At 41.2% G+C, this 23,646-nt stretch overlaps 2 protein-coding genes across 18 annotated transcripts in view; one reads left to right on the top strand and one right to left on the bottom strand.

Annotated features, from left to right (window-relative positions):
• LOC124302728 (uncharacterized) overlaps nt 1-10,185 on the bottom strand; it is a 161,317-nt gene extending 151,132 nt beyond the window's left edge. For all 17 annotated transcript variants that reach the window (XM_046759178.1, XM_046759185.1, XM_046759184.1 and 14 more), the window contains exon 1: nt 9,907-10,185. The gene's annotated coding sequence lies outside the window, so the exon portion shown is untranslated. The remainder of the gene's footprint in view (nt 1-9,906) is intronic.
• Nucleotides 10,186-17,347: 7,162 nt separating this feature from the next.
• LOC124302442 (uncharacterized) lies at nt 17,348-23,314 on the top strand. Its single transcript, XM_046758637.1, has 5 exons — nt 17,348-17,549; nt 21,937-22,111; nt 22,177-22,331; nt 22,449-22,565; nt 22,821-23,314. Exons 1-5 carry the CDS (start codon nt 17,530-17,532, stop codon nt 22,999-23,001), a joined length of 648 nt encoding a protein of 215 aa, XP_046614593.1. The 5' UTR covers nt 17,348-17,529; the 3' UTR covers nt 23,002-23,314.
• Nucleotides 23,315-23,646: the final 332 nt, after the last annotated feature.

The following is a 23,646-nucleotide window of genomic DNA, read 5'->3' as shown; positions in this document are numbered from 1 at the left end:
TATACTTGCTCAGTACGGTTTGATTGAGAAAGAAATGGGAAAAACGAAGAAAAACTGCTTCTATACTAAATGGGAAAATCTATGGGATATTCGCAGAAAGACACGATACGTGCAAACTGAAAAACCACACATAACCGTCTCAAGAATACGAGATAATTACTACAGTATCGAAAGGCAGAAAAGAATGAGTTTCCTTAGGAGAAGCAACGCGGTGAAAAAAGAGCAGAGAAATAAATCTACGATCGAGATTAGTTCAGAGACGAGAGCTACTCGAGATGTTTGTTCAATTATTCATTAAACCTGACCCTGAACTTGGTTGCTCTTTAGTTACGCTCGACCTCGATGACAGAAGGGAATGGCTCTTCTTCTTGAACAAAGCTTCGTCGAAGAAAAGGAAAAAAGTGAATGTGGAGATAGTATTACAACTGCCACGTGGCTTGAAGAAGAAAAGAGGCCTCGGTTTCACGCTGCGATTCTGATCTACGATACGAGGTTGGGCGTATAATGCATTTCACAGATACTTTGCATATTTTGTTTACGGTTATACAGCGAGAATAATGGTCAACAGCACTGTAGGGATTAATCTTGTGCATAAACTAGCATTCATATATGGATCCTCGAGATTAATACAACTGTCTTCAATTTCCTTCCTACTTCTCTATCTCGATCTTTCCTTATCTTTCCCTCGCTAGTTTTATTTTCATCTCTGCGGGAAGTGGAGAAATCAACTGACAGACCGACGATGATAACGAAACTCAGGATTCACGGTTGGGCGTCGTTGGTAAAGTAGAGCAGAGCACCGAGCTCTGAAGATCGTTGATCCTGACAGTCAATTAGGCGGCAAAATTAATCTAGAACGAACAAGGAGTCTCAAAAACGTCTGTAATACGATGTAGAATTCATCGTATACACAATAGCACTGGCATAATATAACGCAGTAGACATTTTACTTTTCTGGAGGTTATGAAAAGAGATCTAGACTTTTAATTACTCTTTTGGCAATTGATCTTGAAAGCTGCAAAGTTTGCAAGCAGAATCTCAAGAACAGAATGAATTTACTTCAGGGTTTCATCTGTTTTTAGATGAATGTGAATTCCAAAGTTGGTTATTCGATTAAACTTGTGCATAACGTGATTCAACGGCGTGTATTCAGAAGGAGGGCGTTTCCAGAGTCGTAAAACCAGATACAGCGAAAGAATCAATTTACATTTTTCAAAAATCTAACCGCGGTGCTTCAGTCCCGTTGTTATTGCTGTATGCTGACTATAACCGGCAGGGAGTGACTATTCTTATCGACGCAGTTCTGCATGAATTGGCTCTTCAGTCGGTCGTTGCAGCGAGCTGGGGCGCACTGAATGGACGTCATAAACACGACGTTCACGACGTACACATACGTGCGTTGTATGTACACTCTGGAAGATAGTAAATGGTTCATAGAAACTGCTCGACAGTTTCACGATACGCGGAATAATCATGCAGCAACGCGCTCCACTTTTCGAACAAAAGAACGACGATAACAAATCCAAGAACTTTATGTACTCTCTCTGTAATCCTTTGAATTACACAAATTCGAATGGTCGGTGCAGGTGCGGAAGTCATAATAGTGTAAAGTAAATAGTGTTATATCGTATAAGCACCATAATTCCACAATGGTTATTGCAGGGATATAAATATAGAGAATTATTTACACAATGGTAAGATTGGATATACCGTGTAATTACGTAAGATCATGCAGATTGAATCAGAGACATACCGAGGCGATTACGTTTTAACACAGTTTTCGCTACCGCAGAATGTCCATAAGCTGATTAATGGATCTCGCATAACATCGTCGAAGACTTAATAGAATAGAAAGGCATTTCAAAACTTTGGTTTTAGACAGAAGCCCTAGTTGACTTCGGAATGTTATTATTTTTTAACGCTGGATATTCACGATGCAGTACTAAAGTATTTTCGTTCACTGTTTCTCTTTGCTTCGCTTATCTTGATATTCTTTTTTTTTAGTACTTGGACTGAAGTTGCTTTGTTCGAACAGTTTCCAAGAAGTTTGTCGGCTTTCACAAATGAAACAAAACCTAACACAAACAGTTCGTTCCCTTTTCTCAGACGCTGGCTGACGTCATAATTGTCAAGACAACAATTTGGGCTCGGTCGTCTGACAAGGTTCCGGATAACCGGGCCAGCAAGTCAAAATCTCGGTTAATATTCATGGGCCAAGAGACCGTGAAATGGATGCAAACAATTCTCAGAAAATATGCCAAGACACCTCTCGATCATTGTACTTCCAAGAACACTGAAAGGTGAATATGGATCGCGGTACGATGCAATGCTTCCACCGAAGAAACACTTGCGGGTGGATCCGAAGCCTGAAACATCCGGTGACAGCTGGACGGTTGTGACATTTCAAAGTCTGAGCTTGGTGACTCGTTTATGCTGTGTATAAATTACAAGTTGTCACGCATTCGATTGTTCGCGCGCTTGTGGAGCGCCAGACTTGTACGAAAAGATACGTAATCCTGCCGCGTCAGTTACTGTGTAGATACACTTAGAATACTATTGATACAGTTGGCCGATAATTGGTGGTTCGGAGTTCGTTCATTTGGCATGGCATGGAAGACCCGATCGATGAGGATAAATTGTTGAGAACACGGACACCAGCTACTCATCGTCGCGACTACTATTCGATTGGTAAGAGAGGAAAGTGGTAACCAAATATGAAGGAATTGTTGTTTAGAACTTGTCGATGATTTAGATCATGCATATAAGGATCTTCGAAAAAGGTATTATAAGATCGGCTAGATTTTTGAATTTCGATCCCAAAGTCTGATTATAACATTTTTTAAATAATTATTTGAATCAAAAACGAAATTTTTTCTTCATAATCGTATATATTTGAAAAAAAGAATTTTTTTAACATTTGGATTACGAACTCGAGCCCGAAAAGGTGTATAACTCCAGAATTTTTTTCTGTCTTACAAGTTGGAAAGTGACGTCAGGAGATGCACCACCAGAAATACCCTCGAGTTCGGGGTCGTTCGCTACTCATATGCACCATGCCACCATTTTGTTATTAATTTCACTGAAAAAATTCTAAAACGTTCTTGAAACTATAAATAATAAAGCCCTTGAGCTCGAATTGCTCTGTGTTTACATTTTCTTAAAAAAAAAAAAACTTCTCAAAATAGGTAAGATTTTAGACCGTCCAAGCTGTGCCTTCCTTCCTCCTAAATACTCAAACGACGATTGCAATGGTACCCGCAGCGCGAGTATCGAACGAATCTGAACTACCTGAGCCTCCTCTACCTTGGTGACACAAAGAAGGTCTAGAACCTGTCTGGAAGATAATAATCCAATTCGTGGAGGAAGTTCAATTTTCTTAGAAACGTGTATTTAGAAACGACGTTTTGGTCAAGCACCCGCCAACCATCTTCAAGTTAATCCTAACAACTTTTTGCCCTAGGTGTCGCTAGTCACGCCATTTGGGAAGGAAATCTTATTACTAAACTACCATGGTCTCTAATTTGTGAACAACAACTGGAAGATATCAACACCCTCCAACTGCTGCGAACCGCACGAATAGAGAGAAAACAGGTATACGTTGTTCCCACGACAATAGCTAAGCAAGTCTAAACCAGGAACTTGCTGGAACCCGCCGAGGCATAATGCCCAAGCTCGTCGTTTGAATATATTATTACGAACCGCAACTATCGATTCTACGCGTCAAACTCTATTAATCTCGACGATCTTCTCCGAGGTCGTATAGCTTTATGTTGCAGAAGAGGTACTGTAGACGATACCTGTCTTCTCGAGTGAAAAGTCATTGACCTTAATTTGGGTTTGAAGTAATCCTTGGATAAATCGTCGTGGTCAGGAGTTTGGTCAAGACACGACTCGAACTAGGCAAATTGTATCAAAATTCGCATCCAAATGATTCGCGTGGGAAGTTGGTTGGAAGCTGGGATTATGATGAAATTTTCCAGCGATGAGAACAGGTCTCATCCTGCCCGTCCGCTCGTTCGTGATCCTTTGTCCACAAAGATTTGACCTGCATACCGCTCGCCAGATGTTTCACTAGCTCCTTCTTTTCCTTTTTCCCCAGTTTTCCTTTCAAGAAAATTACCCGGTCCAACTCTCGGAAATTCGTGCAAGGTTTTGTCCCGTTCACACAAGATGTCTCGTATAACATGCTACATCCAAGGATCATATTCTTCCCACTTCATTCATCATTTTGAGAATTGGTCACTGGTTAATTTTTTAGGTTCTCAGTAATCCTGTCTAAAGCTTTCATTTAGATTGCAAAGAATTCGTGTATTTCGGAAAAAAATTGAATGCCATCCAATCTTTCCTGCTCATTTCAATTCTTGACTTTGCTTAGGCTGGAAATCGAGAATTTGTCTATCTGCACAAACAATTCATGTATTTTCGCTCCCATGAAAATGTAGTGATTTCTTTTCAACACACGCAGTGTCGAAAATGGACTCGGTAGCCTTACAGATGCGGTGATGAAGTGGTTTGATTTAAATCCGGCGAACAGAAGAACCGGCGTAAAGAAGCGCACGTGTACTCCGAGCGCGCTGCGTGTCTTGCGCGTCGTTCGTGTATATGAAAATCACTGCGCAGCAAAACGGTGACTATTTTTGGCCGCCCTTTCCCGACTTCTGCCCATATGGCAGTCATGTCACGATTTATGTAAACGCAGCTTCCGCGCGCTTCCATCTTCACTTTGCTTTCTTTTATACCCTCGTGCAGCTAACTTCCGATACCTTTAAAAAATATTAATATCGGGCCACCGTTGTACAAGCGCGCGACTTCTAGATCTTATGCATGAAAAATTATATCTAACCAGGGTACGAAATTAACCGACTCACGTTATAAAACCATTGATTCATCCTTTATCAGAGATCAGATAGACTTGTATCGCGGATCAATGTTTCCTGTCCTCAAATCTTGGTTGTAGAATTTTTTCAATGTATAAAAAATCTCGTGAATTTCAGCTGGCTTAGAAAACCGTTTTAACAGCGAAGGCTGTTCATACTTTTCTGAAAAAGTTCACACATATTTTCAGTTGATGTCATAATTTATCGTTCCTCGCACATTTCTTTACCGAAATGATGAACAATCTTTCGAAATATCCGTGCATCAAAAATTGACCACGTTATACAAAAAGTAGAAGTAATAACCGCGTTGACCGAACGACGACGGGGATAGGAAGGCTTTTCATTTTCAGTCCAACACGGAGTCTCGGTATGTGTGCAGTTATGGGAAAGGGAGGGTTGTGTTATGGGCACGTATACACCATAGCATGCTTGCCAGCCCAACACCTGCCGGGTAGTTGGTCCAAAATTCTAGCACCCGAATTATGGCACGGGACTAATGGTGCCCGAGAAGGAGGGATGGCTACCTGCACATTATGGCCAGGGTCCTTAGGGAGCGACGAAACTGCGGCCATCAGACCTTGGTGGCTCGGTTCATGAAAGAGTTAACACGTTATTTACGAAGTGGGCAGGATAATTAACGCATATCTATACGACACAGTCGGTCGTGGCGTTGATTTCAGCCAGCGCGACGACCTACCGCCAGCTTTTAGATCTTTCGGACAACCGTCGTGTATCGCAGGTGGCAAGACATTAGGCACGGAGTGACAGAATACAAGATAATTATTGCAGGTATCATACCTGGCCTAGTGCAGGTATAAATCGTCCGACGGTTTAGACGTGGTCTCGGCTAGACGAACATAATACGAAACAAGTGGAAAAAATCGACTTGGCTAAGAGGATCATACCCAGGACTTTATGGGGGATATGGAAGAAAAAGATTTTTATTTGCATGAAAAACTTGAGAGCAGGTCGTCTGATTTCACAAAAAATTTTATCATTTTTAATTTAGGCAGTGCCGCGTTAATTGAGATGAAAATAACATGAATGGAAGAAAAAACAAAATCTAAAAATCGGTTGAATACCTAGAAGGAAACCTAAATTTTTATATCAAGGCTGGTTATAATAACCACAGAGAAGCGCAAGTTGAAACGAGGCTACAGATCAAATTCGGTCGGATTTAAAGAGCACTATTTTCTCCAAATTATACGGATTTTTATTGCAATTATTATTGAAAAATGTAATATTTCAGATCGACGAAAATAATATCAGTTTACTTTTCAGCGGCCGTTATGAAAGTTAACGATAGTTGTAAAATTATGAAGAGAACAAATATCGCAACACTTTTCATCACAATTGATAATTATGATAATTGATCTGATTTCAAATGATGTTAGAATCTTCTTCGAAAAGAAGCTTCCAGTCTTTGAACCCATAGCAACATCAACGTCTATTTCCTCAATGACAAGTTTGCCAAATTTTCGCTAAGCCAAATTGTTCCAACGTACCCATTGTATTACCGACAACGAATCCGCGAGTTATAATAAGAAGTTGTTCACGAGGCGTTGAGGAGCCTCCAGCACCTCTTTCACTATGGATATCCCTTTGTGAATGGGGGAGCGACGAATCGATCCCCGGGGAAGCCCGAAAGAAGCGAAGCTTGCGAGAAGGTGCGCCGATCTTCTTGGTTCGCTATTTCGGTCCGCGTGTAGGTCGACAGAGTTTCCCTAGGCTGCACGCGTCGAATTGTTCTCTTTATAAAGCGCCTTTGCCTGCCGTCTCTACGTCTTCAGTTCCAGCCTCCAGACCGGGGAGAAAGCATTATTTCCGTCGTAGGTGGCGGAGGCCCGAAGTCTTTTATTAACGATTCCGTCCCTTCCTTTAGCTCTGAGAAAAGCTGCGGTACGGACTATTGGATACACGCAGTCTAGTATTTAGTATTTGCAGCACGAAGCAGACGAATAAATAGATAATAATGGCGTGATACGAAGGGTCGAGTTACAAAGGCGAAAAGGACGCGAAATCCTCTTCGTCCTGGGAACCATTTTAGCGAGACAACATTCTTTTTTGTCGCGATGATGAATAATTATTAGAGATTTGCTGATGTTGTGAGATAACGTATAGGTTGTGGAATGAAAAAAAAAAAAAAGGATCGCGGTTCTGTTTGTTGATTACCTCGTTCTCGTTCTCAAGATGAAACACGAGCAGCTCACTGCTATCATATTATTACGTATCACATACGGGCATTGCGAGAATGTAGGTGTAGGATAGAAATACAGACTCGCGTGGTTTGGTAATTCGCGCCAACGCAACGCTTTCGGGAAGCAAAATGTGAATATGTGACGGACATCAATCGCCTATATTCGACTTGATAGAAATTCTCGACGCACAAACGCTCTGGCAGGATGTTTAAACGGATAAAAAGAAAAAAAAGACCTTACTGTACCTATATTTAAGTATATCTCAGAGATGTGCTGTAATAAACTCACAGGACACAAAACCGGCCCAAAAGCTCCAGGATATACCGGAGCTACAGTCAGGTTAAAAATATGTGACAAGAATAAGATTCGAAGTATGCAATTAAAGCTAAACAAGTTCAATCTAAGAGTATGAAAAAGATTTTAAATGACAAACAACAGTTACGGATTTTTTTGTAAGAGACTGTTCATCATAGTGTCTTCTACGATGTTGTTGATACACCGAAGTGTGGAGAATTGAATTTCAGTGTTTTAAAAACTTTTTCCTGTGTCACGGTACTTTCTCAATTATTTACGTAACAGCGGATTAGCTTCTTCGGTACTTTTCAAACCTTCGTTTCATCATCAAAGTCTCCAGTAATAAATCCGTACAAAATTCAAGGACATTTCCAGGACATTTTCAGGTTATTAAAGAACATTAAGAATAGAATATTTCCAGGATACAAGAAAAAATCAAGTATAGTTTCCAGGACTTTTGAAAGACACGGAAAATTCAAGGACATTTCCAGGACAAATAGGCACCATGATCACGTTTCATTTAAAAAAAAATTTATAACGACTGTACGACCCGAGCACTGAATAGAATTCGCGAAGTGTACCTCGATACAGGTACAGCAACACGTCGGAAGGTCAGGTATGAGCAAGGAGCAAAGAAGGCCCCTTGGAGCGGAGAAGCAGCCTCCGCCTACGGACGACGAAGACTCGAAGAATCGCATTGTGCTGCGTGCGCAAAGAAAACAGTGAGCCAGACGAGTCTCACGTTTGTGCTCTAACACAGGTGACGATATATATACGTCGACAAATCGATCGATCGTTGCGATCCGGTTCCGCAAGTTGCCGATCAAAAGTTTAGCGTAAAACTTACAACGAGTGTCTCAAATGTCGAAGCCTTCGGCTCGCTGTCATCCTACAGCTGTGAAATATGTGGCGCTTTTTTTCTCTCGTTGCTTTAGCTTTAGGTTTTTGGTTCATTCGTCAATTGTTGCCGAGAGATAAAATAAAGTACAGGATGTTATTACACATGTGCGACGAGTACTTGTGTACACTTCTCATATACGTTTGGGCGTATAGACCTACCACCCACTGTCTATATGCTTTACAGACATTGTTTGATCAGGTTTGTACCGTTAAATGGTCGTTAATTATTCAGCCTCTCTGTTTGTTTTTCATTATTCCGACAATTATCGGGCTGTAAGGCGAGTTTCCGTAAGCCGTGATGTCAATGCAAACAACCTTCACCCTTCGCTTATTTCGCGGCTCCTTATTGTTTTACCGTAATAATCATCCTTTTTTTTCGACTGTTCTATTTTTCCCCTCTTAATTTCTGTACCAGCGACCATCAACCCATCGCTACGCAGTTGGTGCCTTTTAAAACCTAATAAGGATTTATACATCGCGCCAAATATTATTAAATAATAAGCGTACTCATTCGATCGTATCTCATTTTAGATAATTTGAATGGTCATGAAATCGCAGATGGTGCTCAAATTTGTAAGAAGAATCATTTTTCGTAACTTTTGGAGTTTTTGAAATTGAGCAAACCGTAACATAGCGAAGACATGCTCAAATTTTGCACACTGAGTTCCTTCAAAATCATCCTAAATCTGCAGAGTAGTAGTTTGTCCGTCAATGTTTTGTCCAGTCACCAACTTCAATCTTGTAATTATTGAACATATTGATTGTATGAGAAATCGGGAGAGCGAGGATCGCGTTATGTTTGTTTCTAATTCTTTGATATTAGGGATCGAAGGAAAGTTTAGAAACCTCGATGCTTGTAGCACGTGATCCGAGCTTGACATGACCGTACGTTTTATTTACAATTCAAGTCGTGTAGTGTAGCTCCGATAAGAGGTTGAAACTGACCATCGCCAACCGGCTCGCATATCAATTCATTAATGACCGATACATGCAACGCATCTTCGACTTCCCGATGCTACGACTGTTTTTTTTCCCCCTTCTTGTTTTAGTTTTCGTCTAAATGAGTATTTTTCTACCCTTCTGCTCTCTTATCTCCACACGCGAAGTAATCTATCTTCTTTCTGGTCCTCATTACGTCTATATTTCATTCTTGCGTTATCGAAAATGAGATACTTAATCACATCTCCTCCGTGGGTTAGTAATTAAAAGATTACCCCACGATGACACTTTCATGCTGTCACGAAAGTATCGGGATCACCATGTGTGCAGCAGGTCAAAGTGAAGTTGAAAACTACTTGATCTGCAGATCCCGAGGAATACAACACGGTGTACGAAACAAGCGTATGGTTTGATGAACAGTCTCATCCAATTTCACCGTGCGGTGAAAAAGTAGCCTCAAGGTACGAGAGACAAACAAAAACATATACGGAAGCAGAGAAGGGCATACAGCAAGCTGTTCTTGATGCCAATATAATAAACACCCGGTATCACAGCCTAACGGGATACATCAACCCCAGAGGGTTGTGCCTGAGTGTATAAACAAGACCCCATAACACCCTAACTCATAGGGGTCTTAATTGTGAGTCGCGGTAAGTAAATCACAAGAGTATACTGGTTAGATGCTAAGAGCAGCTCACCATTGTTCTGCCGGCGGCGACGATCCGAAGACGAAGAAAACAAATCTCTGTCAGGGTAAGAGGGGGTAAGGGTATCTCCTCGGTCACAAAACTCTGGTTAATAATCACAGAAATCACAGAGCACACGTCATCTTGTAGCGGTTCGTCGGCCGTTTACCGTGACTTCGAGCCGCGGCGGCGAAGCGACGTTGCGCTGACTTCCGACATTCGAAGTTCGAACGCGGCTGGAGAGTTGTGTGAACTCAAAGCGTAGAATCTTGGCGCGCTGTTCCGCTGAGCCGAGCGACTGCTGCTACACGGCGACGCAACAAGTGACTGACGACGTCACGAACGGCTCGGTAGTTCTCCGATTTCCCGTCGGCGCCACCCGCCGACAACTCCTTTGTCGCATTCTGTACACCGCAGCCCAAACCACCAACCTCCAACCTCCAGCCACGGATTCGAAGAATGCCTGCTGCGCCGTTGAGATTCCCCTCGATCCTCTATAACCGGCTGGCTGAGGCGAGAAGATCTCGAGGCTGAAGGTGCTGGATCAGTTATGCCAAGCTGCTCAGAGATCTCGACACCGAGGCTGATTTTTCTCGGATATCAGATCTCACCTTTATCGTCTGATATGCCGCGCGGAATTGTTCATAACAGATTGATTACATAGCCAATAGAAATATAACTTTTAATTTTACCTTAAAATCATAATACTTTTTTTTTAGGTATTTAGGTATGTTGAATTGAAATATAGCGCTGGTTTTTTTTTTACAGCGTATGGACATATCTTTTTATGCGGGATGCGCATATTTACAGATTTTTTAACAATTTTTATAAAAAATAATGTATCACGAATGTAAAACTGAATGTTTAGTTATCAAGTGAACAGCATTCGTTTTAAACAAGACTTAAGAGATTAGATAAATCAAAAAGACTTGTGATATCTTTTTCTAATTTCTTCAAAACTTCCGTTCAATCTTTTTCTCTTTTACTTACGTAGCTCTAAGTATGCTTAAAATCCTCATAAACAATAATTAGTGAGGATAGATGAATATTTAAATATCAACACTACCATTGATACGTATATTTACCGCAGAAATTGGAAGTTACCTCTAGTAGTACTAAGAAAACAGAAAAAAAATTGTCAGAAAATTTACAAGATAGAATTTAAAAATTTTTCTTTTTAAACAACCATACCGATTACTTACGGAAATTACTATTCAGTTTTGTCAAGGAAAAACTATCGCAGGCCTGTGTTATTAGATTCGATTTCTTTCATTTCAATTTAAGAGCGACCCAAAATTGTACACATTTTCATCATTCTGTCGATTTAAATTGAGTTGTTGGCAAATCAGTGCTATTTTACTGCAGAAGCTATAAATTTTTTGCAAACTAATCATTTCAAGGCTGCTGTCTTGCCTCATTTTTCTTCAACTTCGTGGTATAACCGAATGGGGATAAGTACGTATTTTATAATCAGAATCCGAATCTTCGCGTTCCATTTACTGATCTTTTCGAACCCCTAAAGTGGCTTACTTCAAAATAGGACTCAGTTCCTTATCTTCCGGTAACGTTCGACCAATGAAAAACCATGTATTAAAAATAATTTGAAGATCTTATAAAATTGTCTCAGAACAGAGCCCGCTAGCGAACGAATTATAAATTTTTACTTTTTGAAAATGTTTCTGATCACTGAATATTATATTATCGATCATAATCTACGTTGGTGGAGTAATGATAGGTATATATAATTTCAATATTGAAAATCAGGAAGAAAATTATTTTCAACTCCTTTCCGCTCATGTGCTTTCAATTCTCAACAAAATGTGACCCAAGCGTGTAGTAACACGCCATGATTTGAATATTACTTTCATCATGCTCGGGTATCAATATCGATCGCCTTTCTTTCAAATAAACAAACTTGAAATCAATTCCATCGCCTGTGATATTAGTTGTTATGCAAGTTCTTACGCGTTAATCGAATATCAATACAGGCCGTACGTATTATACAACACTGTTCTGTGTGGCTTGTACATAGGTGTGTACGTAAATACACACATACATACATACATACAGTCAAGATAGCAGCGTTATATACTTCATTATTATAGGTATATTGTAATATACAGTAACTTTCGCTGCAAGCTGTGCGTATAGGTCCAACATATGAATACTGTTAGACGCAACTGACTGTATTTACCAGACGGTTCCTGCCAATCTCACTCGCTCCGAATACCCGTAATCAACCCTTCGTCGGCTTTCAAGAACTTGCGCTTCGAAACCGTTTGTACACCTTCAATAATCGACTGCATCTACTCAGGACTCATACTTTGTTAAATGGTATGAACTGTTGAAGAACATTCTGCAAGAGAATCGTAGCATCTTCATGGTCATGAAATAAATAACCGTAATATAAAATTGACTAGGATTTAGAAAATGTTAGTGCAACTGTACAGGCATTGAGCTCGGAAACAAACAACAGGTACCGATTAATCAACTTCTTATATACGACAATTTTAAGTTATTTGCTGAGGAAATTTTTTTTTTGGTTGAATTCGTTAGAACAAATTCAAAACTAAATCTAAATTTTTAAGACACTTGGAAAGATATCAAAACCATAACTGAACCGACTTTGACCAAAGATATCGCTCGATTACTGCTGGAGTAAATGCGTCCATGCCTTATTTTCTGAAAATGGCGAAACAATATTTCAAAACACAATATTTTCGATAGCTATTTACAATCCCGATAAATTTGGCGTTCGTTTGTAGCCCTCGCTACTTGGCCAGAGAAATTGAACCTGACCTTATTGAAGTACCGTGTGTGTGGACCGGCCACTCCCTGGCAAACGGAGAGACTCACGGACAGCTGGACAGGGCGAAATAAGCAAGGAGAGCCAGAATCGAGGACTTTCTTTTCGGGGCCCGCAGATAAATCTGATGAGAATACCGGCGTTCATTGCTGGGTATGTCGGACTCGCAGATAACAATTCGTGTTATACGGCTGATAATTTAAATCTCCATCAGCTTCGAAGCTGCGATTCAATTGGTCGTGGCAATTCGGCTCCCGTCAGGAATGGCGCCTGAGAGGTCCACCTCGGTAGGAATGCGGTCCCGTTGAATTTAAGGCAAAGCAACCCAGAGGCTGTTCTGCTAAGGATTACGCAAACGGTGCCGTGCTGACATACCACGGCAGTTGCCACTTCTGTAGATGTAGCGACTCATGCACGTGTGACACAGGCAAGTCCCAGCATTCCCGGGACCCAAAGACGCCTTGCGTCATGGAGAGCAATTAAATAGGGACGCATTTGTTCGCTACGCCCAACGCCTCTGACCCCATCATCCCCCTTGCCATAGCGAGTCTTTTTTGCAAAAAAAGAAAAACAAAAAAAATGATTTCCCTTCGTTGGAGGTATTATCAAGGCATCGTCGTTACAGTGTCCCGACAAGTTTCAGGCAGTATTCACCGACGCTCCAGCGAAGCTTTCCAAGAAGAGATACAACGTCTGAAAACGTTTTTAGGACTACTCCGGTTTGATGAATTCAAATCAATTCAACAACTCGAGTCACTTTCGATCTTCCGAAAGTGTGCAGAATCGAAGTTGCAACTGGATTACCTGCGCGTTGACATTAAAAGACGGACTCGAGGAGATAAATTAACGAAAGAAAGTCGCGTGCAGCGCGTTATCGTGGTTTGCGAAATCGCGCGCTGTGCAGAATGGCAGGTTTTGGGAAAAGGTCATAATCGGGAGGCAGGATTGAACAGTTGGATGCACGCTACGTAGAATAACTCGCAACATATGCACACTTTCACACAAGACTTCTTGCCTTCAAGTCACATTGCCTCTGTTTAGCTCTAAGATTTTGCGGGTCCGCACTATCGGGCTTCGTTATTGGCAAAAATAAACGGTGGATGAGCTGCGCGAACACGCAGTCAGCATGAAATGTCGATAATTGTCACTTGAACATTAATACCTAGTCAAGAAAGCTACGTATTATATTCTTTCACCATGCGTCATCGGAACATCTTACGAGGGGTTAATCACTCGTAAAATCTGGTGTACACTTTTCCCGGGATCTTGTGAAATTTCGTGAAATCTTCTGAAATCTGAATCTTTCGAAATCTTCTGAAATCTGTTGAAATCTATGATATATTTTAAAATCCTTGTAATCTTCTGAAATCTTTAAAGTCTTCGGAAATCATCTGAAATCTTTCGAAATATTTTGAAACTTGTTGGAACCTTTTAAAATCTTTTGAAATCACTGAAGTCTTCTAAGATCTTTCTAATATTGAAATCAGGTACCTACATCAAATTGACGAGTGATTAACAACTTCTAATACCTACACCAGTGCCGAATAACTGACCTAAGGTTCCGTTTCGGCAGTGGAATTTTTTGTTTAAAAAGAACGTGACACATTTTCCCAACGTTGATCGTTAATTGATTTCTTACCAACAGCTTAGCAGTGCAGGTACGTCATGGAGAAGGATAATAATGGTACGCGTTACGCTGTGCATCTTATCCAACAACCTGCGTTGAAAAAATCCAAGGACGGATGGTACAACCTGTATACCCTGTCCTTGGAGGCTTTCCGCAATGGATTTATTCCAAAGATACATTTCGGTACTTTGAGCTGTTTAAGTATTAGTCGTATAACAGGGTACAAGTTATAAGGTTAGAAACGAAGAATTCGAGAGAACACCTTTGCATATTTTTCGGAATGGTTGGCAAGCAATTGACAGTGAATCAATTAACTGATATGATCGAATCAAGCTCTGACGCGTAGCGTAAGTCGGAACGTGCGCGGGGAAAAATATTGAAATTTTTAATAGTACGAGCATATGTATATCTAAGGTGTAACGAAACGAGAGACGCCGGCATTCTTGCCTTCAGCTAGGTGCGAGGTCGCAGCATTACTTTCACTGCCCGTTGTCGATCCGAGAAGCTCGTTGTCCAGTTGGATAATTTATTTCAGTTACAAAGGAACATGAACAAAAAAATGGAGAGAAAATAATAGAAACAAACCACGAACAGCGATTATCCTATCGTATGCCTGTTGAAATGTCAAGGTTTTCCATCGCTCGACTCTGTACGACATCCACGCGTTACGTCGGCCAAGTTGTAAAAGCGACAATAATACTATGCTTACTTGGGCCACGAATACTTTCGCTTTTTTCACAACAAATATGGGTGGAATTTGAATCCTGACTCTGACAATGATGAGTGCTGTACTTTCGAGAGTATTACTCACGCCTTGATCCGATCGGGGGCCGACGTAACGACACGAATTCTGGGCCCCCTTTGTTTTCGCTTTTCACCTATCATCCCGAAGCAGTCACACTTACTTTCATTTCGCATTGATACTTTTTCATTACTATTCTTTCGTGATATCTGCACTGATTCGATCCGTCGGGTACTATGATAATTTTCCCGGGTGTTTAACGCTTTCTTTATTACCTGCAAGCGTTGGATAAATCGTATCAGACAATTACAGACGCTAAATTTGTTCGGCTGTTGTAACGTAACCGAGTCATTGTCAACTTTTCATCAAAACTAATTAACTTACCTACCTTCCTTTTGTCTTCGAACAGCTTCCCTCTGGGTTGAGGCAGGTCGAAGTAGCCCCGCGTAATTGCTGAAGGAATTTTCAGCGATGGGTACGAACAAGGGTAGAACAAGCAAGACCAAAAACTAAGCTTTGAAAGGTTAAATACCCGAACATAAATAAATTAACCAAGTCAAGGAACGTTTTTTTTTTTTACCGGAATTGCTGAAAAATTGGATGATTTTTGTCTGTTGCTTAATGATAGTCATGAGGTCATAAGTGATTCGAAATAATAGAGAGAGGGAGAAAGAATTTGGAAAAGCAATACATGCTCAGCGTCGCTCGTAAAACAGCTTACAGATTTTGGCCAGTGTCGTAAAGAATCGTAAAACGACACTGTCTCGTTGATTATTGTTGGATTAGGGGAAAGCTTACATAATTGAAAGCTAATTGTTGGTGCAGCAGGAATAAATGGGCTTTTATTTATTTTACGAAACACCTTATCCCACCTAACAGACGATGTGCCCGATTCGTAAGAGTCAAATGTCCGAGACACGGAAGCCCGTTACAATCTATTGGCACAAACGATTACGTTGATCCTCGCGCATATGACAAAGTGCAAACTGAACGTAAAACAAAAATTGACAAATGCGTAATTCAGGTGTTTAGCTTATACTTACCGCTTGCAAGTTACACATAGGTAAGCTATGTCGGTGAAACTTCCTTTCTATTTTTCATGCAGGTATATATCGAGTTCAGACGATTATAAATTAGTGAAGTTTTCAGAATTCACAGGATAAAATTTTCTTGCCTAAGCCAAGGGCGTTTGGAAAATTCATAACCATAAACAATTTATGAACGGATTGTCATTGAGACTGAATTTAGAATGAAATATAAAGTGAAAAAAAAAAAAAAATGAAGAAAAGAAAACTTTGACCCAGTTCAATTATTCATCACATGTGACTTAAGGACATGATCAGAATCGAAGGCTAGCCGCTCGATCACACCTCCTAATTTCGCATTCGCTTCCGGTTTGGCGCAAAATTATTTCGAAAGACTACGAGACCACATGCTACGCCACACGACCAGGTAGTGAAATAATGATTATCAATAATTTCCAGACAAGCAATAACGATTTAATAAAAATTGAATCGTGCAGGCGGAGTTCAAGGTGTGGTAACAAATTCGACGAAGCGTTACTTTCGTAATCTATTACATTCAAGTGTACTTTACAATGCGCATGACGGTGTTCCATAGGTCAGGTTATATATACTACGATGGAAGCTTACGTGAAGACGCAAGAATAACTGCAACCTTTCTTCGCATCGTCGATAAATCTTTGATAAATTTATATGAACTGGAAAATGTTGCTTTGATAAGCAGGTCAGATAACTATAAAATTACTCAAAAACAACACTGTCCGATTAATTATCTTCGCTTCAAAGTTCAGTGTAACGAAATATTCTCCGAGGCACGTAATTTCCTTCTTACGAATTTCTCACAGCAAGAAAATACCTTCGCTATATTTTTTATGTAGCATAGTTCAAAAAGAATGTTGCAGAGTCTGTAACCACCGATTAAATCGTTTCATCAAATAAACCCTCGAACGAAACGATTGGGATTGTCAGTAAAGATGGTCAGAAAATCAGCTGCTACGCGTCCAAATGTTCAATTTTCGTTTCTTCCCGAACGCATCATCAAAGAGGAGCGTTTTGAGCCCTTGTACTTGCGCTCTGACAGGTCCACGTGCTCGTGAGTACCAGAGACGTGAAACGATGCAGTAGGCAAGGTGGTGGTCGTTGAGCTGTGCGCCGCTAGTCCCTCAGGATTGGAACGATCGTGTAACGAACAAGCTGCGAACGGAAACGTATGCGTGGTTGGTGCCAGAGTGAGAGTGGCATATATATAGAGGGAAGGGGGAACCAGCGGTGCACTTCGCAGTACACTGTCTCCGCGTCTGTAGTGTTTCCGACCATCGTACGTTCTTTGTTGCATCTATTCGACATCACCCTCTCGTCGATAGCGAAATCCGCGGGTCCTGCACATCTCCGGAGAACCTGCAGTTCTTGACTTCACCGAAACACACCGAAGCCCAAGATGAGGCTCCGCATTGTCACGTGAGTACATGGTCCCAAACCATCTGCAAGTAAACGTCCTTACGACAACTAAGCTCGTTGTGTTCCGAGTCCGTAAAAATCTGTGATTGATCAGTGCTGAGCTTCTACTATCGTAGTAATCTTCGATTGTTGTCTGGCGACGTTTTACCAAGGTGTCACGGTTGGATAATCATGGATTGTTTTTTCGCCCGGTATCTGGAGGCCAGTCGGTCAGTCAGATATTTTACCAGACTCCGTGCGCATTGCACCGCAGGATTCGAAAAGCGGCTACTTACGTAACGAACTATTTCTACTAGGGTTCTTTTACTTCTTTCATATTCGCGATTTGTTGTCTCCTTTTAATATCGGCCAATAATAAACTATGATAAACGAATACGTGGGTTCGAATGATATGGCGCTACAGTTCAGAATGTGAATGCACGATAGCAAGTAATTGGAAGGGAACCTGATCAAAACTACAAAAGTGAACGGCCATCGAGAGAAAACATATGGTGGCTGGTTGGTGGCTCGTGCAAAATGGAAAGTGCGTATTGGCAGAAAATTTAATCATTCGGTTTGAAATTGCCCGTTATAACTGTAGGCTAATTCGATTGCCGAAACAAGTATAGAAATTTTGATGATGGCACCGCTATTAAAATACTGAACAACGGGATAATTGAAACATATTCTTTGAGCCTTGCTTTCTATTTACAAATCCCCAAACCTCTCGCTTTCGTCAGAAATAAAATGATGTGATGCTGATGACCTGAAATAAAGTATTCAGAGCGTTCAATTTCACTTGTGAATTTTCTCAGCGTACCAGTGAATAATGACCCAGGAAATCACGGTTCCAAGATTTTTATACGAGCTAGTATAATTTGCTACATTGCTTCAAAATCGGTGCTTAGCTTCGAACGACCGCAAAGTAACAGGTTTACAATTATCGTTCATCAGCTCCGACGATATTCAAGTAAGAGTCTCAGCTACATTTACAGTGAAGGCTATTAAAAGATCGTGGTCAGTCAGACGACGATTACCCGGATTTGGCCGTAAATCTTTAGCCGAACAAATAATGATGCGGTTTCGCATAGTTTACAGGTTATATCATATGTTGCGTAAGATCGAAAAATTTCTTATAACGAGTAAGCGAAACGGCTAATTTGTACCACAATCTCTGATCTGTACGCAGCGGGATGAGCTGAATGCAATAACAATAAAATTTCGATGAATCACGCAACGAACTCTCCCTGGGTTCGAATAAACCAAAACTTGATCCGAAAAAATGAGCAAGGCCTTGTGCAATTATTCGACCACGTGGTATTATTTACGTATCGAGGCGAGAAACTAGCTCAAATCCGGTGCTTGGATTAAGTTTGGTTTTCTCGCATTGGTGAAGGGTTACCGGTTATGACAAGCGCCAAATGCTCACTTGATCGGGGTCAACCGAAAGTGTCTGAGATCAGCGTTATGCGCGAAAACACGCAACAGAGTTACTGGTTTGCCTGAATGATATGTACAACGGTGCAAAATGTCTTTGGAGACCAAGAAGAAGTCTCCGTAAAGCATTCTGCAGACAAGGGAGTCCGCAGGCCGCTAAATATTGGCACTGAGATGGTCTGATCGAGGCAGCTGAGCACCGTTGCCTGTTGATCCTGGTTACAAAACTGCTAAAGAAAAAATCTCTGATAATTGACTATGCTCTTAGTTCGCGATTGCATGTAATTATGATGCTTTCAGTTGAGGATTTAAGTTGTGGACAATGGCATGATGGCGTTTTGGTTAAGCAATATTAACACTTATTGGCTCAAGGATTCTGACGGCAGATCCTTTCCTCGGTATTGTTGAACCGACGACAGTCGAAAATCCCGATTGGCAAACCGTAAGGACTCAGCAGAAGGGGGAGGGTTCGCAGAGGGATATAAGTATGCTCTCTCGGTTACATAAACTTTCTTACAACCAATTGGCTCATCGCCAAGGGGCGCAACGTGACTTCGAGTTCATCGGATCGGCGCGATCTCCTTATTTCGTCGCTTATTGAACCTATTTGCTATTGCCTCGTGCACAGCACCTACTTACATTTCTCATTATCGCATGGTGCTCAGTTTTAAGTTCTTTCGAAAATACCTACTTTCGATTTCATTCGATGAATCTCTCAAAGGCCACCTCGAACCCGGCAGCGCTAAGCCGCCTCCAGAGATCCTCACTTTCACTGAGTCCCACTCGGGCCACGTTCAAGCTTCGCTTGGTCTTTCTTACCGCACCACGTTGTGGGTAATTGAAAAACGCGAGGCATGCTGGAGGTAAAAAAATGTATTGGTTTAGTTCGATTAAACAGTAAACAAAAACTATCGCATTGTTAAAAAGTTTTGTGGTAATTTAACCCTGCTTGAATTCCGTAATAGCGGGCCTACGACGTTCGCTGCAGCTGAAATCCACGTTTTTTGGTATAGATTGGTATGGAACATCACTTTCCTAGGTCTGGTATCGACATACTGGAAGAACGCATTTCTTTTTTCGGATACAGTATTTAAAATTCAATGGACGCGCTATACGACGCTTTTCAACATTCATACCGATCGGTTGATTAAAGGTTCGTTTTCAAAGTGGAAGGTATTTTATCTACACTATGCAGACGATAAGCGGATTGGAACTGACGGTGAGAACCAGAATGGATCGGATACATCGAACGAATTTCAGAATTGAAGAGATATGAAAAATGCCATAGTGCAGAAATCTGGGAACTGGTTATCTAAATTGAAGGTGAATATTTATAGCCGCAGTAACGTAGTTTCAGACGTGCCGCTTCGTAGAGGATAGGTGAGAAGTTATTATACCTGAGGTTGGAACTGGCGTTTTGGCTATTCAAATATAATTTGTTTTGACCACGTTCAGCTGCTCCTCATCGCATTCTAACTCAGAGACCTTGAAGCTAGACCACATTCTATTCGTTCTTTCGGAAAACGCATTGCTATTAGTGACTTGTCGTTTTCGTTTTCAAGACTCCAAATTTTCTGACATTCCACGCGACACAATGGAAGAAGCATCAAAGGCATCGTCAGGATTAGTGTGCACCAATGTGTGAATAAGATGCTAAAAATTCTTGTTGGAAAGTAAGGTATAAATGTAGAATGTCAAGGATATTTGGTTTCGACCAATCAGGAAACCAGCTACATTGATTCTTCGGATACCGAAGAGGTTTCTGAAGCGAGCAACATAAGTGAATCTTGGCTCCCGATGTTTGGGAAAATCGTATTAGACAAAGATCAAGCCAAACGAGTTCGGTGACATTCGTGATTTCTTCGTATCCTACGAACCGGAGAATCGCTCGGGGCTGCATAGTGCCGAGTTAGCTGGCAGAGAAAGTCAGTTTGGTACGTGAATGTCATAGGGCATAAGGAATCTGGTTTCTATGTGGTTACGAATCTACGGGTTCTTTGTAGTCTGTGAATAGCTTTGAAGAAGTCACGTTGGTCGAGACTGGGCCATGAATAATGCAGACAATTATGCAGAAGCAGTTGAGGAATATCGATACCCAAACATTTTGTACGCTCGTCCACGTCAGGAACGACGTAAAGAGTGTTTCAATTGTTTTTCTTCATTTATCCACATGTCATGAGACCATTTGTTTGATCCAACCCAGAGCGGGGTGTAGAAAAGCAATGTGCAAATGGGGTCGTTATAGGCTCAAGGACATCCAGTCAAAAAATCTAGTTTTTACAGTTTCTCATTTTTTATAACGGCACGACCACGATTGCATCTGTAATTGTCATGTTAGTTAGTCAATAAATTGAAATATACTCAGCCGAAAGTTCAGCCGCTATTTCAGCAGTTTTTGACGATTAAGTCCTAGTATACGCAACGTCAAACGTGATCATCTTGCTTGACATGTAAATGCCACTTGAAGAGTGATGAACAAACATATTTATTGCACCATGCATCAGCATAAGTCGTATACCGTAATACATAGATCGTGGCATCCGCACAGTTGTGTTTTTATGTGTAGGTCCATTTGCGGCGCTAGACATGCGCCGAGATTATAGGCTGCGATTCAATCTTCATAATTACAATGACACTAGCGGTATGATGGCACTGAGACGAGTTTTCCATTCGGCGTCAACTTCCAGGCATCGTCTAGCCTGTCTAAGGATCTTACCCAACGTCGCTATTCACCTCAGTTATACAAAACAGAGAATAAAAATTCTAGAAGTATAAGTATAGCCTTTCATACTGTATCAGTAAATGCTTCGCATCATGTTCCGTTGACAATGTACAAGTTTTCCAAAATTTTGAAGCCGACCGAATGCTCAGACACGCAATGAGTTTCGTCCATCAGAACACAGTCATGAACACCATTAACACATTTCGTGACATCGATTACAAGACTTACTCCCTTCCATGCTTGCTTCAGATTAATCGCTCTTTGCCTGATCGCCGCGTGTAACTGTGCCGATGAGGACTACGAGTACGATGACGAGCCTGCAGCAGCCCCAGTGGCTCCGGTAACTCCGGCGCCTGCGAGGAACGCAGGACGTCTGGCTCTCTTGACCAGAGGACGCGGTCCCACCGGGAGGAAACCTGCGCCGGTAATTATTCCGGGATCTGATTTTGTGTCATCCATTGTCACACTCTTCATGTATGGCATTTTCAGACCACCACAACGACCGCCAAGCCCGTTGAAGAATCCGTCGAAGAAGAGAAGAACCCTGAAGATTACGAGGCGGAGAATCAAGAGGCGGAAGAAGAGGTCCAGACCACGACAACCGAAGCTCCAAAGAAGGTTCGAGGAGGCGTCAGACCCTTCAGGTGAGCCACTGAAGAGCTCTTCAGGGTATTTCGGCTGATCAGCCATGGTTTTGACATGCTGTTAAAACAACACCTTTTACAACGGAACATTTCTTGAGTCATATATCGAAATTTCAGATCCAACGAGGACCTTCTTGCCGCTCTGAAGAGGAGAAGAGCCCAGGTCGTTAACACCAACAGCATTCGTGACTCTCCCGCGACAGAGTCCGCTGAGCCAACAACTCAACGGCCAAAGTGAGTTCGAGTGTTTTTTACTGACTGTGAGGTCATTTGCATCGATGAGTTTATAAGCTGTTACAGCGGAAGGTCTACTCTGAAGTTCACCAAAATATTAGTTTCCCAAAATGAACGGAAATATAGTTTTTCAGCGGCATCTTCAGTCGAAAGTCTTCTTTATAGAGATATAAATAACACCTCGAGATGTCGTTATCGATGACAAACAATCAGGGTGAAGACCGGGTGATTATTCTAACCTTTTACTTTCTTCAGGTCAATTTCTTCGAACAACAGTCGAAGCCGAGGTGGCCAAGCGGCAGACAGCGCGTCAAGGTCAAATCGAGGCAGATTCGGAGCCACACGAGCCACCGCCAAGCCCGTTCAAGAAGAGGTTGAGGAAGAAACCCAGCAGGAAGAAGTTGAAGTGAAGCCTAAGCCGTTCCGTAGAGGTTAAACAAGCGTGCAAGCAGCGTATTTCGTTGTTATAATCAATTTGCAATAACGAAGACAGAAGTTTGAAGCGAAAAGTCAGCCCCAAAGTACTGGTGGGGTGATGGCTTGACTGAAGCCTCTACATTTATCTTCTTTTTTTTTTATATACCTATTTTTGGTAATTGAAAATCCCCAACTGTTACATAAACTCTTCGTAAATGATTTTATTTTCTATAATAGATCTGACGTGTCGTATGAATTGTGATAGCAGTCAAAGTGGCAATCATCGAATACATGTATACTAAATAATGTACAATATATATAATTTTCGCGAAGTTACTTATCCCCCTTCGACTGAACCTTTAACTGAAAATACAAGGAATACAATGATGACCATAATCATTTAGGGAGTATACGAAGTATAGATTGCAAGTTATTTTTAAATGAACAAATGGAATAAAGAATTCAAAAAAAAATAATGTGTGTGTCAGCTCCGATGCACGACTGGAGTTTTTTACTCCTTACGAACGATAATTATGATATATATCGAATAGAAAAAGAGGGTAAATGAACGCATTTTCCAAAATGATAAGAGAAACAAACATATATCTGTAATTATTCGGATTATTTATATTACTTCAAAAATTTCCAAATTTTGAGTACATAT

Source organism: Neodiprion virginianus, chromosome 4 (assembly GCF_021901495.1).
Source record: "Neodiprion virginianus isolate iyNeoVirg1 chromosome 4, iyNeoVirg1.1, whole genome shotgun sequence".
Classification (NCBI taxonomy): domain Eukaryota; kingdom Metazoa; phylum Arthropoda; class Insecta; order Hymenoptera; family Diprionidae; genus Neodiprion; species Neodiprion virginianus.
This window is presented reverse-complemented; position numbering and strand designations above follow the sequence as displayed.

Bases quoted from the DNA above. Each gene is read 5' to 3' on its own strand.
- LOC124302442 (XM_046758637.1), top strand. From the start codon at position 17,530: ATGAGGCTCCGCATTGTCAC. The intron at 22,112-22,176 runs GTAATTATTCCG...TGGCATTTTCAG, and splicing joins CCGGGAGGAAACCTGCGCCG to ACCACCACAACGACCGCCAA. The intron at 22,332-22,448 runs GTGAGCCACTGA...TCGAAATTTCAG, and splicing joins GGAGGCGTCAGACCCTTCAG to ATCCAACGAGGACCTTCTTG.